General features: G+C 46.8%; 1 protein-coding gene across 1 annotated transcript in view; it reads right to left on the reverse strand.

Annotated features, from left to right (window-relative positions):
• CMTR1 (cap methyltransferase 1) overlaps positions 1-16,601 on the reverse strand; it is a 650,563-nt gene that overhangs the window by 359,159 nt on the left and 274,803 nt on the right. Inside the window, exon 15 of the mRNA XM_078647373.1 lies at positions 11,902-11,959. Within this exon, the coding sequence (XP_078503499.1) occupies positions 11,902-11,959 (58 nt within the window). The remainder of the gene's footprint in view (positions 1-11,901; positions 11,960-16,601) is intronic.

Here is a 16,601-nt window from a genome sequence, read left to right on the forward strand (position 1 = left end):
CTTAGCAGCCCAGAGGCAGCACATACAGCTGAGCCAGACTGCGGCTGGGCGTTGCCGAGGAAGTCCATGAGGCCGTGGCCACGGCCCACCAATTACCGTCGGGCTCACCTCAGTAAGGTAATCTCCTAGGCCTAAAATTGTTAACAAGCCTTATTTATAAATGCAGGATTAGCTTCAGAGTGAAAGAGGGCGTTAGAGCAGATGCCAACAATGGTGATCACTTTGCATATTTTTATTATATTATTGTATATGAATGTGTGCATGTATAATCCCCAGTTGGGACGGCCCCCACATAACCTTCATGTTTGTGTATGCTGTTTTACACACACGTCTGGTCACCGGCGCCTCAGTATATTCCGATGGACCACTGTGGTGACGTGTGTGTAAAGTTGTATTACACTTTCACTGTAAAGCGATGCACAGTGTTATTACCGCTTCCTAACATAAGGCGGTGTTACCTTTCATGCTAATAAAAATTTCCTTTAGTGGCACGTGCGGTGACAGTCTTGATCACCTTCTGAGCTGCCGTCTGCCTGCCCAATTACAGCGGAGAACTGCTCCGTGACAGTTTTAAGCTACGTATTCGCCCCCACTAACTCTTTTTGGGTCGGGGGAATGTGAGGGCCACTGTGGTGCCTGTCAACTTAACTTCTCAGCATGCCGAGTGTCACCAAGTCAGGGAAAACAGAATCCGGAATCCCTGGCGTCTCTGGTAAAGGGACACGGAGGCAAACGGACGGGTACGTCCAAAAGTAAAGGAGACCTAGACTCCCGTACAGGTGTGTGGCGATAGTCATGTAATCCGGGTGAAAGAAACTATACCAAAGACGCCAGGGATTCCGGATTCTGTTTTCCCTGTTTTGCACGTTGAACACTCAACCAGGTCGAGACCGGGTTGGAATTAACACCGGTTTCGCGATTTCTCGAACTTGCAATCAAACCGACAGCCCTGAAGAGTCACATATTTCACACGGTGTGACGAAACACGTGTCGGCTGGTTTGTTTCTTTTGTACTGATCAAATTGAAAATGAAATCTATTCCACAGGAAACCCTGGATGTCTATCTCCGTTACTTTTTCTACGAACATTGTTGCATTCACTTGGTTTTGACATCAAAACCTAATATATCTTAATACATGTGCACAGGACTTTTGACTTATATTTGTCGTGTGGGTCTTTACCCACACACTTGCAGGGGTTGTTTCTCTTCTGGGTTTGTTCCCCCTGACCTGTTTGCACCGTGGACTCACAAACTATGATCTTAACTTCTAAACGTACACGCTAGAGCGCCATCACTTCCTGTACCTAATCCAAACCCATCACAGTTACTGAAAACTTATGAGAGATGCTGCAGTGGCCAATAGACAGACAGTCGCCCGTCAGAAGGAACTAGAGAAAGACATCTCACACTATACCCGCCTTTACTCCGCCCAGCCTACCATGCAAAACAGCAGGTCCCTAGAACAGGCCCGGATGGCTCTCAATAGCCTCGTCACCTCTAGAGCTGAATACGTCTAAGAGTGAATGAAGGGGCGCCACTATGAAAAGGGAGAAAAAGCCGGCAGATTACTTGTAGCCCACTTTCATCAACGGGAAGCTGCCATGGCCATCCCCGCTATAACATGAGCTCCCCAACCATCTACAAGACCCTTTATACGCCAGGAGAACCGGCGGACAGGAAATGTGTGGCTGCCTTCCTGGGAGGGGTTGACCTCCTCCGTCTCTCGGATAAGGGCAGAGAGCTCCTAGAGGGAGAGATCTGCAAAAAAGGAAAAAGCATCAGCGATATCCAAACTACCCTACCATAAAGCCCCAGGAGAGGACGCTTCCATGCAGAATTCTAAAGATGGTCGGTGAGGAGGCGGTCTAGACCTTACAAGCTGGCTTTCAGGAAGCAACACAGACGTCCTCCCAAGGACCCCTATCAAACAAGGCGGTGATCGCTGTACTGCCTAAGCCCGGGATCCCCTGCTGTGTGGTATCTACAGTCCTATCTCCCTACTTAATTGCGACATCAAAATCCTAGCCAGCATTTTAGCGGCCCGTCTGAGCAAGGTTCTCCCCTCCTTAATACATCCCAAGCAAGTGGGCTTTTTATCTGCCTGGTTCTTTAGAAATCATCTTAGAACATTGGCCCACGCCATGTGGTCGGCCAAGGATCTACAAGCGGACGCACTGGCTCTCTCCCTGGACGTAGAGAAAGCGCTCGACCGCACTGAATGGGATTATCACTTTGCCGCAATGGAGCGCTTTGGCCTGGGGGACCAATTCATAGCTAAAGTACAGCTGCTATATGACTGCCCTACAGCCCAGGTTAATTGCAGGGGCTTTCTGTCCAACCCATTCCCAATCAGAGGGGGCACCTGCCAGGGAAACGCCCTTTCACCACTCCTTTTCCTCCTGGCCATGGAACCCCTAGCCTCTGCTATTCACAGCTCTGCTAACATTGTAGGTACCCCACAGCCAACCAGGCGCTCCAAGATATATCTATAGGCGGATGATGTCCTTCTCACTTTTGTCCAACTTACACACATCCCTCCCATACCCTTCTAGACATCATCGATAGTTTCTCAACACTCTCTAGCTATAAAATAAACTGGGATAAAAGCGAAGCCCTTATACTCTCGGCTGGCACCACCAAATCGGCCTTACATGGCTACCCTTTCCGCTGGCAACCTTGCCGCCTAAAGTATCTGTCGTTCCAGGTGAACAGGGACATGGTCCAGGATAACGCAGACCCCCTACTAACCCAGATGAGGCATGATTTTGAAAAGTGAACTGTGCTGGGGCTCATCATGGGGGGCAAAGTGTAGGCGGTACGGATGGTAACACTACCAAGCTTCACGTACATGATTGGGATGCACCCAGTACAACTTCCGCTGACCACATTGTGCCTCAATGACTACCAAATCCGGTCTTTTGCATGGGGATCTTCAAAACCCAGGCTAGCCACGACCAAGCTCATGGCGTGTCGCTCCTGCGGAGGTCTCGGCCTACAATCGGGGGAATATTATGCCCTTGCTCTTCAACTCTCCCAATTGGCATACATGCTACCTAGCGTCCATGACCCGCCGCAGTGGATTGCCATTGAACGGGCCATGCTTTCCCCCAATACAGGCCTCTCTAGCCTGTATAGAGCACCCCCTGACAGCCACAAACCTCTTCATTCCGTGCTGTACGCCCATGCACAAGGCCTGGCAAAGAGTACACCATCTACTAGGGATGAACTTGCGACTGCATGAACCGGCCCCCCTTGTGGGGCAATGCCAGCATTCGTATTGACGAGCAGACCCTACACTGGACCCACTGGAGGGAAGCGGGTATCCACACTATAGACCAACTCTTACTAAATGGAGACCTTCAACCATTTGCCCAACTGAGAGAAGAATTTGGCGTCCACCCCAAACAAACCTGGTGCTACTTACAAATATAACAGTGCTTGAGGAGCTACCTGGGACCTCGCCTGTGATCCCTTTAGCCCTTGCCAGTGAAATCCTATCTGCATACATGGGGAGACGCAAAGTGGTGATGTCCGGACTATACAGCACTCTTTCATCCCATCTATTCTCGCACCCACTCTTGCGAGACCTACGCGACATAGGTACGCCGACTCATGGTTGCATATGAAGACGACAAATGGGCGGACACCTTAGAAGCCCTAGACAAGGGCACGAGGGAGGTCAGTTTGAAGTTCTGCCTCTTTAAAACATTGCACGACTAGCATTGAACCCAGACGAAACTGAACAGAGCAGGCCTCCTTTCGCACACGCGCACTACTGGAAATGAGGCACCCACTGCAATACGACGCATATAATCTGCGAATACCCCTCCATCCAACCTTTTTGGTTGTATGTCGGATCAGTTTTGAGTGACTCAATGCTTCTGCAGCTACCACTCGCCCCCTTAGCTATTCTTCTTCACGCCACAAGGGACTCTCCAGTGCTCACCAACCCACAATGCCGCCTCTTCCATACAGTCCTAGCCACAGCCAAGATTTGTATCCTCCGTCAATGGAGGTCGCCGGTACCTAAGTCGCAGGAGTCATGGCTGGTAGCCATGAGACAGTCAGCTTCACACAAGTGTGTCATTTATAATCTACAAGACCAGTCCGATCTGTTCCTCCAGAAATGGCCCCCCTTCCTATGAGATGCAAACAACGATGGGCACCCCGCCGCAGATGCTCCAGATCCTCAACCTGTCCTACGAAGGGCAATACTGAAACGCATAGACTGTAGATATTGTCGCTGTACAGGACACTTAGCTGCCACACCTCACCTCACCCCACCCCTCCCACCTCCAATAGTATCCACCATCCGCCCTGTCTCATTATGCCTGGTTCGTCCCTCCCCCCCGATACGCCCATTCCCACACCACACCCTACCCCACCCCATCCTCCCCAAAAAATCACCTGTGAACCCCTATTCCCCATAAGCTCATCCCCTACGGCCTTGTGAGGCCCTCCTACAACCCTGTCCCTTTTCTACCCATGCCTCTCTATATCCTTTTTATTCAACCACTGCTCTACACACCCCTTCCACCTCCCCCTCTCATACCCCCCCAAACACCCATGGACTCTCAGTCCCACCAACAGACGGGGGAATTTCCCCATCACGGAGGCTAGCAGCTGCGATCACCTGCCTCACCAACCTGTCCCCATCTTGTTAATTCTTTCCTTCTTCCGCTTCTTTGTTTATCTCATTACACCTCGCTTAACCCCCTCAGCCCTATATAGACACACTAATGCCACTGGGACTGAAAGGCAGCCCCCTTCACCTACCTGACTTGCACCACACTTGTGATAACCGCCCCGCACGCAGCCATTAACACATGGTCTCTGACACCCTACCTAGTTATGGATCCCGTTCTCCTCCCATTCAGGAGACAGCCTCTACCCATAGTCCTTACTTCTGCAACCTCCCCTGAAAAACCAGACTTATCAGCTCTGCCAGGCAGGCACCCCAGAAATGACCCCTAAGTAAGTGACCCGATCCCTTTAAGGTCCTATGCCCTTCCCTTTCAGTTTATTGCTCTCAACCCGGATTCAGTGTCGCATAGGAGCACCTGTCTGTGTCCTCCCCACAACCCCCATACAAACATCACTCCGTACTCCACATTCCATGTATCTTTCCCTCCCTCCTTCCCCACTTTTTTCTCTCTTATTGCATTGTAGTTATTCATCCCGATTTATCATGACAGTTCTCTTATTGTGTAACACCTTTAAGTTATTATATGTGACTGACGGATGAGAATCCCCTATGTTGTACACTCTTATTTTTGTTCTTGTTTAATAAATAAATCAACACAAAAAAAGGCATGTAAGGGCAGCCTTTTGTGATGCTGGAGTTAGGACGAGGTCCATGACTGGTTCGAATTCGCCTGGCACTAAGGGGAGCATAGGACATGAGGAGCCTACTGCAGAAGTGTTTCAAATATGAAAGCAGTCTTCGCCGGAGTGGTAGGCAAGGGAATATTCAGATCATCCATGCCTCTGATTAAGACTTCATCAAAGGTGTTATCTTCGGGAGAAGCTCACTGGCTGGATGGGAGTATCATAGTATAAGTAACTTTCTTCCAGTGAAGTATGACGAAAAAGTAGGAAGTTGTAGGAGACCAAGAATTATAAGCCGAGCGTTATCTTCATCTTCTTGTGTGCCTCTTTTTTTTGCAATGTCTCCTTGGAAGTGGTCATGCAGAGAACAAGACCTCCTTGGAGAAGGGTCCACTGGATTCATGTGAAGTAGAAGACGAGGCAGATGAGGAGTAACTGCTGCAAGAACAGTCCTGCAGAGGTATCCTATGTAAAGTGGTGGTGTGAGCCCATGGAAGAGTTGGGTAATGACTTCAGCGGGAACACCTTTGTGAATTAGATAAACCAGAGAGTACAACTGCAGGAGGGACGTTTCTATGTGAGTACATACTGGAACATTCAGTGTCAGCGGCTGGCAGCAGCCTTCTGAACTCAAAGAATTACTTGGTGTCAATTGCTTGGATGGTGTACCTCTAGGATCCCTCAGCATCAATGGTCTTGGTCTCTTCGACCTCGAGTATTTCAATGTTGAACCAGTCCCCAAAGGTGAACTAGTCGCACTTCCACCTAGCTTCAATGTAGATCTCAACATTCACCAGGAGCAAAGATGGCTCTGGTGTCTTGATCCCTTTTTGGAGGTCACTCTAGGGGAGCTCGCAGAAGGCCCTTTACCATACTCAATGCATCTTCCTGAGATTGATTCCTGGAGTCTTCGGCTTTCCTCTTAGCCATTAAGCCCGATTTTCTCTCTGTGATCCAGGATCTTGGAAACAGGAAGATGGGGTGCCGTGGGGTGTGCTTCTTTAAAAAAGCACTGTCAGTTTTCAAGACTCTGCAAGGTGCAGCCTAATTAGCTACATTGTCCAGCTTTTTTTCGCTTACCTTAAAAAAAAGGTTTCTGAACAAATTTGTTCTCATCTCTCAAAGTGCGCTCTAGAATCCTGCACATGTTCAGGGCAGTTCATTCCTTTTGATTATCAACGGAGATCCCAGGAATGCAGATCTCCCGTCCTCGAGGCTTAAAGGGCATTCTAGGCTAAACGTAGCGATGCATTTAATCTTACAAAGCAAAGGTCTGGAGAGTTTAGTGCAACCCATCAAAGGCTCCATAACCATTTATTGTGAAGTTCTCTGTTGCGCATCACACTGCTCTTGGCCTCTTCGTATCGCTAGGTAACAGAAAAGGCAGCAATTGGAGAGAAGAAATTTGGGTTTGCACCAAGACCATTAGGTGCACACCACATTCAACAACTGGAGCCACACCTGTTGAAATATTTAAAAATAGTAAACCGTGCACCATGATGTGACCACCTTGAGTTGGAGAAACAGTGAGAGATCTTGAAGACGGTTCTATTGTCTTAACTAAGATTTTAGAGCGCTGTATAAACAAATTCCAGGAAAACTACCTCTGATATCAGGAAAGCGGTGGGCAATTCTAGTATGTGAGTTGGAGATGAGGTGTGTGAGAAACTTCCATAAAGAAGGAAAAATGATTCCCCGACATTTCGGAAAACTCTCAAGATAATCAAATTGTTTAAAGGAGCTGTTAAACTTAAGGATGGCTGCATTTGGAGTCGGAATTCTGCTTTAAAGAACAAAATGGAGCTTAATAGCAGTCTGTTTCCATTAAGCTGGTGACCCAGCGCTCACGTATCCACAGAAACATCTTTGCAGCCTTTAGATATTTCAGATAGCATGTTATTTTAAAAAGGGCTGAGCCTTAACAATAGAATCTAGTTTCCAGTGGGGGGACTCTTGAATGCCATATTTTGAGTACAGTAGATTCCATTGGTTCCATGAGCACCTCCACCACTGGACAATTTCAAATGGTAGCTTGTAAGATAGGGGGCACTAAAGTTGAGGTACCCCAGAGATAGTAACAGTGGCCATCCAATATTACATCTGTAACCAATGAAAGACTAAAACTCAGTGGATAGAGTCCTGACCAGATACAGGTGACTAGGTTCTCCACCCAGAACTTAAAAGAAACCCTGAATCTATGCCTTTCATTGGTGGGACCATTGTTGTTTAATTGGTAGACTTTTCAGCTGTGGGAGCTACTACTTTAATTTCTATGTGCTGGAAATCTCAGCCACTGATACTTTACGCACTGAGTTGCCCAGCTTGGTACTCAGAGAGAGGTTTGTATATGAACTAGTTGAAAAAAACTGCATCCGTTTCCATAGCACAGAACTGAATTCCTTCTATGAAAAATTCGAAGCATAAGGTAGATATGTAGAGTGCTGCCACAGAGCTAATATTACAGTAAACATAGCACTAGGACGTATCTCTAGCACTTTTTGGTATTCTGTGTGTTTTGTACTGCTCTTTCTTTCTACCTCTAAATTAAGGTAATTTACTGTGTTGAACTCTTAGTTTCTAATCCAGATCACCCCCAACAGTAAGTCTAGAGTACCCACACTCGCTTTCTAGAGTCACTTGATAGTACAGAAGCCTCTTTAAATTCTCAAACTCCTTTGTTTTTCTTTCTCCACCTCAATAAAAGACATAGTACAAAAGATCTTAACTAGCAGAATATCAAAAAAATAGACTTTTTCGGGAGATGAATACAAAAGTACCAGATTATCACTGCATATTTGACTAACACAGTCAAGGACTCCAAGACACTACCTGTTTGAAAATTGGACTGTTCACACCTATTCTTAAAAAACAAAACATTTAAACTCCACAGGTGTGGGTCCAAAAATCCCAAGTAAACTTTTGTGCTATATCAATCTCAGCATCTTAGCAAAAGCCCTTGAAACTAGAGCTATAAACTAACTTGAGAACAGCATCCTTACAAACTTTCCACAAAAGTTTCAGATCAGTAGTCACAGAAGATACGATGCTACAAATAGTGAATCAGAGTTGTCTCTTCTCACTCTTTTTAACACAGTTAACCATGCCTACCTCCACAAAACCGCAGAAGCACCAATGGGGATAGAGAGCACAGCTCTGGGATGGTTTGAAACATACCTTGTCACCATTCCCAGAAAGTAATGTGAAAAAGTCACTGGAACAAAGTGCAAAGAGAGATTACAAACGAAAGAAAGAAAACAAAACAAAAAAAACAAAAAAATAAGTCAAATGTAATTATTTAAGAATATAGTCAGATAACTTAGCAGGCTTATTATGCAAGCGTGTGCTCCTTCGAAGAGGATTTTCCCCTTTATGAAAAACAGAATGTTGAATGTTACAATCAGATACACCATGTCGTAACGGAGAAATCCTATTTAAATTCCAAATGCGACCATTTTCTAACTTGACAGCATTAAGGAACAATTTAGTGACTAAGAAAGGAGTTGAATATTTCTTGCCTCCAGCCCTAAGAGGTAGCCTGACTCTAACGTAATCTCCAACTGCAACCTTAGTGCGTGAAACAGCATGTCTCTTATCAAAATTCATCTTTCTTTTTAGAACTTTAAGCTTCTCTTTTTTTGCCCAGTCTTGATCACTATCATTTTCTGAAGAAACAAGATTCTTTCTCATCCAAGTTTGGAACATGTATGTGTTAGGCACACGACCCCTGAAAAGCTCAAAAGGGATCTTTTCAGTAATAGTGTGTGGGGTTAAGCGATAAACCATTACCCTCTCAAACATAGCAGTTTTCCAGTCCCTACCTTGTTGTTTTGCCAGTTGAATAGACTCCTTAAGTACGCGGTTAAACCTCTCCACCATCCCATTAGATTCTGGGTGGTAGAGAGAGCACCTCTTGTGAACAATCCCTTTTTGACTCAAGAAATTCTCCATCTCTTTTGACACGAGTTGTACACCGTTGTCAGTCAACAGTGACTCTGGAAGACCTTCTCTGCTAAAAATATCAAGCAGAAACCTAACAACATCTTTGGTCTCAATAGTCTGAGTAACCTTTATTTCCGGCCAACGAGAAAACAGGTCGATTAGTACCAACACGTAAAATTGTGAGCCTTTTGAGGAAACCGGACCAAGAAGATCCAAAGCAACATGTTGCCAACAGTGAGTAGGGGCCTCACGTATTAACATGGGCTGAACCCTAGTCTTACAAATTTTGTCGCAAGCAGTACATTCTACACAATCCCTTACCATGCGTTCGACTTTAATATCAATACCCGGCCACCAAAAATGTAAACGGATCCTTTCCTTAGTTTTTGAAATGCCCTGATGTCCCATGTGAGCTAATTGAACGATTTTGCATCTCAACGAACTAGGTGGAATCAAACGTGTACCCCTCCAAAGCAACTCGTCTCTAACTGAAAGCTCATACCTAACATTCCAGTATTTTTAACCTCTTCATCTAAATTTTTTATGTTAGTCCAACCACCAGACACCAAACTACACACATCAATCCAAGACTGGTCAATTTGAAATGCCTCCCTCCAATTAGCTTCAGAGACAACACTATCCACGATCTCACAAACCTTGAATTCATCAAATTCCCAAGTGTCATCATCATCAAGAGTTTCATCAATGGAACCCCTCACAACCAAACAAGACAAACAATCGACAACTTTATTTTCAACGCCCGGCAAATATTTGACAACAAAATCATAATCCTGTAGGGCAATGACCCATTTACATATCCGAGAAGAAATGGCATCTAAAGATTTTTTCCCAAACACATCCTTCAAGGGTTTGTGGTCTGAATGCACAACAAAGTTAGTACCCCACTGTCGGGTTTCACCCTGGCCCAGAACGCTGCAGGAACGACGTATGGTCCAACCCACCGCCTGCACCCTAAAGCCGCTCCCTGATCAATACACAGCGAGCAAACAATTGAGCGCAGGGAGAGGGAGGAAAAAAGGGGTTCTGGAGACTGGTGAGCGCCTATCTGGACCACCCCAGAGAACAGTACAGCCGCAATAAGTCTGCGCCTAAAAAAACAAATAACACCTGATTACTCTACTGCTCTGGCTCACTCAATGAATTCCCACCCCCCCTTATCTATGACCAGGCAGCAACATCAAACTCAGACATGACTCTTACCGATTCACGATGGCAGCGTAGTCCCAATGGGGGGTCTTGTAATCCTCTCGAGACGATAAGCGTAAAGCATCCAAGGGTAATGGTAAAGTGATGCAGCTCCCTACAGTATCTTCAGAGAAAATATAGGAGGAAAAAAGTCACTCCATAGACATAAAAAAACCCTAGTAATGTATCACAATGTCCCAAAAATGCCTAAAAGCGTGGAGGGAAAGGAGAAATACCGAAGCGTAGCAGCCGCTACCTTTGAGGACCTCCAAACGCGGAAACAAACGAAACTTCCACACAACGATGTGGACTGGATCCAAGAAAACGCGGAAGCAGACGCGGCGAATTAGACTTGCTGCACGGCAATCCAAAGCAAGCCGTCTAACTCAGCCGCGACTCACCGGAATCCAAGGGGTGAATCCAAAAGGGTATCGGAGCCCCGATAACCCCACCACAAGTCCAGTGCCAGGGAGCAATCGGAATAAACAAGGACCGAACTCGGGCCAAGAAAACGAAAGGGAAGGAGAGGGGAGGGAGGGGCGGGGACAGGTACGAATCCAGTTCAAAGGAAGGAAAAACGAAGACTCACGAGCCCGTGAGTGTAGGAAAGCAAAGCCTCTGCTTTAACAGGAACCAGACCTGGAGTAAACTCCCAACATCAGAATAGAAACCAAGCAAGGACACAGGGGCGTACACAAAATGTATCCCCACGCCAGGTAGGTCATGTGATGCTGCATACATGGTCATAGAAAGAGGGCTAACCCTAACACCCACAAGAACTTCTTGAGTTTCTTTATTGCCCAATAAATGCACAAGGCCTCTTTCTCTATGACCGAATATAGGAGCTCTGGACCAACAAGAGAGTATGGCCGTAGTATCCTAGCTTCAAGATGACAAGATTACTGTAGTAATCTTGTCATCTTGAAGCTAGGATACTATGACTCATTCCTGACTGGCATGTGCAGATCCAACAGTCACCGTTAAAATCAGTCTTCAATGACGCAGTTTCAGTAGTATCAGGAGCACCACCCCAGTAGTGATCTCTCCAAAATGTCAGACCAGAAGTGTATTTAATCTAGACATAACACACAAGTCCATACCCGGCAGAGCAGCAAACTAACTTGCACAGAAACGAATCATATCCGGAAGCCCCCCCCCCCTCCCCCCCCCCGCTCATTTCAAAATGCCTACTCCCAGAGTGTGGGTATCCAAAGGCTTTGTGCTGATTAACTGCCCTGGCAAACTGGTTGATGATGATGCAGGTTACGGGTGTTTTTCAGCAATTAACTTCAAATGTTAAAACAAAGTCCACAGCAGGTCTGTACATATTATTTGGTAGGTAACCGGCCAAGAGATTATACTTAAAAGTTAAATGAGTCACAGTGAAGAGCTGAACAGCAGTTTTAGCAACGCAAGACATTTCTCACCTCCCAGAGCTGTAGACAGTCTTTTCGGATGTCTGCTTGTCGCGGTTCACTCAGGGTTCTAGAAAGAGAAAGACAATTAGACCGGCAAAGCAAAAACAACCACCAAGAACATCCTAGTCATCACTGCTGGTTTATGTTAAATATAACCCACATTTAAATACCATTCCAATCTAAAAACTACAGAGCTGTCTGAGCTCAAAAAAAGAAAATCAAAAGCATTATATATACAGAAACAAGTCACCTTCTCTACTGTTGTTCTCATTTGCAATGTGCTCAACTGAATCTGAAAGCCAGTAATTCAGTGACTACCTACAATTTGTGACTTTTCCTCTAACACCCTACAAACTGCTCTGTTCACTCTTTTAGCCACAACTCCTTACTGTTTTTAAAACTGAAAACATTCAGAGGTTTCAATAATTATGCAAAATAATAAATAAACAGGTTTAGTGTCTGAAAACCTTCTAGAAACAGATACATAATGCGCAATATTTTAATTTTTCTACACAGCCTAACACACTCAATTGGTAGTCGTGACCTCTGTGACCTTGTAACAGTAACACTCCTGTTTTTTTTTTTTATAGAGCTTTGGGTTTTATATATATTGGTCGGTTTTGCGCTGCCTAGGTGAGAGTTGTAGAGCCATATAAAGACATATGCATTAGACATTTTCACTTCCAAGTACCGGTTGGCTGCGGATACATTATTACATGGTTGGGCTGGCCCTTTGTCAAAGTCTATTAATTAGACACCAGGCTACTGACCCTGAGCGACGGGCGGGAACTTAGCACGGAAAGACGCATGTCAGGCTCAACTAGAGCAACTGTGGGACCTTCAGTTCCTCTCTGCAAGAGGATATTTCTCAGTGGCAATGCCCTTTACTTCGAGGCATAAAAGTACATCAAGTTTTAAAAACCAATGCATGCATCTATTCAATGGAAGAAAGCAAACTGAACACTAATGAAATATGATTTACTAGTTACTGAAATTTTACAAAGCTAATAAAAAGATCATCTTTTTTATATTTAAGGTGAACAAGTTAATTCACACACCGTTCGCTTTTGACTGGAAGGGCTTGCATAAATGCATAGTAGTTAAAAAAAACTTCAGTCACAAATACAAAGCGCTGCAGTTCCTTTTCTGATGGTTCTCGAAAAGAAAACTTTGTATGCCAGCGAGAAAGCACGCTGTTTAGAGGATATGTACCAAAGTCTATGGGATTCAAATAAAGTAAGGTAAAAAGTGGGATTTGCTTGTAAACCAGTGGTACCCTGTAACCATGGAAGGAAGACTCGGCTAAACAAGGGTGACAGAGGGCGACAAACCCTCCCTCACAGAAGATGGGACACTGGTGCAAAACTGTCTTGACTGAGGGCTACAGCAGAGGCATCACAAAGAGAATGTGCATCATAATTACAGCTTCTTTTATACTGTACTTTGTAACACAGTTCTACCATTCCTAGGCACTGTAGTATTACCCAATAAACCAGTACTCAACTGACTCACCTCATAAAAATGTAAAGCTGAGTTTGTCTTATTAGGATTTAAACTTCTGGCTTGTTGAACACAGTAGGCATCATGTGGTCACCCTTTAACTCACGAAACTCACCTGGTGGTGGAGAACGGGAGGGTTGGTGGGTGGGCGAAATGGGACGGTTGGAAATAAAAGTGCAATGCAGCGGACACTCTCACTGCATCATTATGCTTTTTCCTTATGGCCAGGGTCGGATTTGTGAGGCGGGCATAGTACGATGGGCCGCTTTTTTGGCCAGGGTGACGGCAGATATGGACTGGATCTGTGTTCCTCAGATGCTGCCACAGGCCGAGTGAGTGGCTTTAGCAGAGACAGATGGATGGGCCGCTATTACCTCGCTTTTGCCAACGGGGCGGAGGTGTCATTCGCAGTCTCTGGCTGGGCCGGCCCATTATTGTATGCAGATTGAGCAGGGGGCCTGAGCAGAAGTGGCCTCACTTATATTCAGGTGTTGTTCACCATTGTGAACTAATCTATGGACGAAGAGTCCTGGCAACATTTGCGTTTTTTATGTCAGTCAAGTTAAGAAGACTTGCTTCTTTTAGAGAAACCCCCTCCTTTTTATAATACATAAAACACTGAAGCAGTGTTTTGGGACACTTTATTTTAGGGTGTCAGGGCATATTTTCAATCCTAATCCAACCCTGGTGGTAGGGAGCGAGAGGGACAAGGAGAGGGCGGGAATAGAATAAGCAACAAGGACGTGATAAAGGAAGAAACAACATGGAGGGGGAAGAAGCATTATGGAGGGTGGTGAGTAAGGAAAGAAGCAACACGAGGGTGGCGAGGGAGCGGAAGAAGCATTATGGAGGGTGGTGAGTACGGGAAGAAGCAACACGAGGGTGGCGAGGGAGGGGAAGAAGCAATACGGAGGGAGGGGGAAGTAGCATTATGGAGGGTGGTGAGTAAGGGAAGAAGCAACACGAGGGTGGCGAGGGAGGGGAAGAAGCATTATGGAGGGTGGTGAGTAAGGGAAGAAGCAACACGAGGGTGGTGAGGGAGGGGAAGAAGCAACAGGAGAGCGGGGAGGGAGGGGAAAAAGCAACGCAAGGGCATGGAGGGAGTGGAAGAAGCAACACCAGTGGAGGAAGGGAAAGAAGCAACACAGAGGGTGGGGAGGGAAAGAAGCAACACAGAGGGTGGGAGGGAAAGAAGCAACACAGAGGGTGAGAGGGAGGGAAAGAAGCAACACAGAGGGTGAGAGGGAGGGAAAAAAGCAACACAGAGGGTGGGAGGGAGGGAAAGAAGCAACACAGAGGGTGGAAGGGAGGGAAAGAAGCAACACAGAGGGTGGGAGGGAGGGAAAGAAGCAACACAGAGGGTGGGAGGGAGGGAAAGAAGCAACGGGAGGGAGGGAAAGAAGCAACACAGAGGGTGGGAGGGAGGGAAAGAAGCAACACAGAGGGTGGGAGGGAGGGAAAGAAGCAACACAGAGGGTGGGGAGGGAAAGAAGCAACACAGAGGGTGGGGAGGGAAAGAAGCAACACAGAGGGTGAGGAGGGAAAGAAGCAACACAGAGGGAGGGGGGAGGGGAAGAAGCAACACAGAGGGTGGGAGGGAGGGAAAGAAGCAACACAGAGGGTGGGAGGGAGGGAAAGAAGCAACACTGAGGGAGGGGTGAGGGGGGAGGGGAAGAAGCAACATAGAGGGAGGGAGGGAGGGAAAGAAGAAACACGGTGGGAGGGAGGGAAAGAAGAAGAAACACGGTGGGAGGGAGGGAAAGAAGAAGAAACACGGTGGGAGGGAGGGGAAGAAGCAACACAGAGGGTGGGAGGGAGGGGAAGAAGCAACACAGAGGGTGGGAGGGAGGGAAAGAAGCAACACAGAGGGTGGGAGGGAGGGAAAGAAGCAACACAGAGGGTGGGAGGGAGGAAAAGAAGCAACACAGAGGGTGGGGAGGGAAAGAAGCAACACAGAGGGTGGGGAGGGAAGCAACACAGAGGGTGGGGAGGGAAAGAAGCAACACAGAGGGTGGGAGGGAGGGAAAGAAGCAACACAGAGGGTGGGAGGGAGGGAAAGAAGCAACACAGAGGGTGGGAGGGAGGGAAAGAAGCAACACAGAGGGTGGGAGGGAGGGAAAGAAGCAACACAGAGGGTGGGGAGGGAAGCAACACAGAGGGTGGGGAGGGAAGCAACACAGAGGGTGGGGAGGGAAGCAACACAGAGGGTGGGAGGGAGGGAAAGAAGCAACACAGAGGGTGGGAGGGAGGGAAAGAAGCAACACAGAGGGAGGGGGGAGGGGAAGAAGCAGCACAGAGGGAGGGAGGGAAAGAAGCAACACAGAGGGAGGGGGGAGGAGAAGAAGCAACACAGAGGGTGGGGATGGAGGGGAAGAAGCAACAGAGCTGGGGAGGAGACTAGAAGGACCACAGACGAGGTAGGAGGGGAATAGAAGCAACAGACAGTCAGGTGGGAGAGGACTAGAAGCAACACAGAAGGAAGGCGGTAGGGGGCTATAAGCAACACAGATGGACGGAGGGAGGGGACTAGAAGCAACATAAATCGATTAGAAGCAAAATAGAAGGGCAGTTGGGAGAGGACTAAAAGCAAAAAGGACAGCAGGGGAAGAAGAAAGAAAATAAATAAAACATTGCACCTCAATCACAGCACCAGAGGCAGAAGGATCCTATTCTAGATGAAGCATGGTACCCCCTCCTGCTGGAAGAAGAGGCAGTGAAGCCAGGTCGTACTACCCAATTAGACGGTAGCAAAATTAGAGTGACAATGAAGTCCATAAATGATGAGCAATGGGTGTACTCCAAGCCCCAAGTTCAATCCCTCGTAAGAGAGAGCACATGCTCATGCAGGCAAGACCTAAAAAGATACATTCAAGGAGTCCTTCCAGTGCAACGGCTAGAACATTTGGACATAAGCAGAAAGTGGCTATGTTTTTATTACCCTCGGTACCCAATCTGAGGATACTGGAAATGCTTACCAGAGGATTTTTCATTTGTGTTGAGAGACCGAAAAACGAGTGCAAAAGATATTCAATATTTGGGAAAAACACTCTCCACCTCTCGTATGAAATTGTTAAAAGTATTTTATCTAACAAGGAGCCCTGCTGGAGATTTGGGATGGGATGGAGCCACGCTGATTACAATGAAAGCACCAAACCAAAGGGATGGTTTGCTTTGACCAGAGGCGATGGGAGTGGGTTAGGGCTGAGCAG

The sequence above is a fragment of the Lissotriton helveticus genome, chromosome 6 (genome assembly GCF_964261635.1).
Source record: "Lissotriton helveticus chromosome 6, aLisHel1.1, whole genome shotgun sequence".
Taxonomy (NCBI): domain Eukaryota; kingdom Metazoa; phylum Chordata; class Amphibia; order Caudata; family Salamandridae; genus Lissotriton; species Lissotriton helveticus.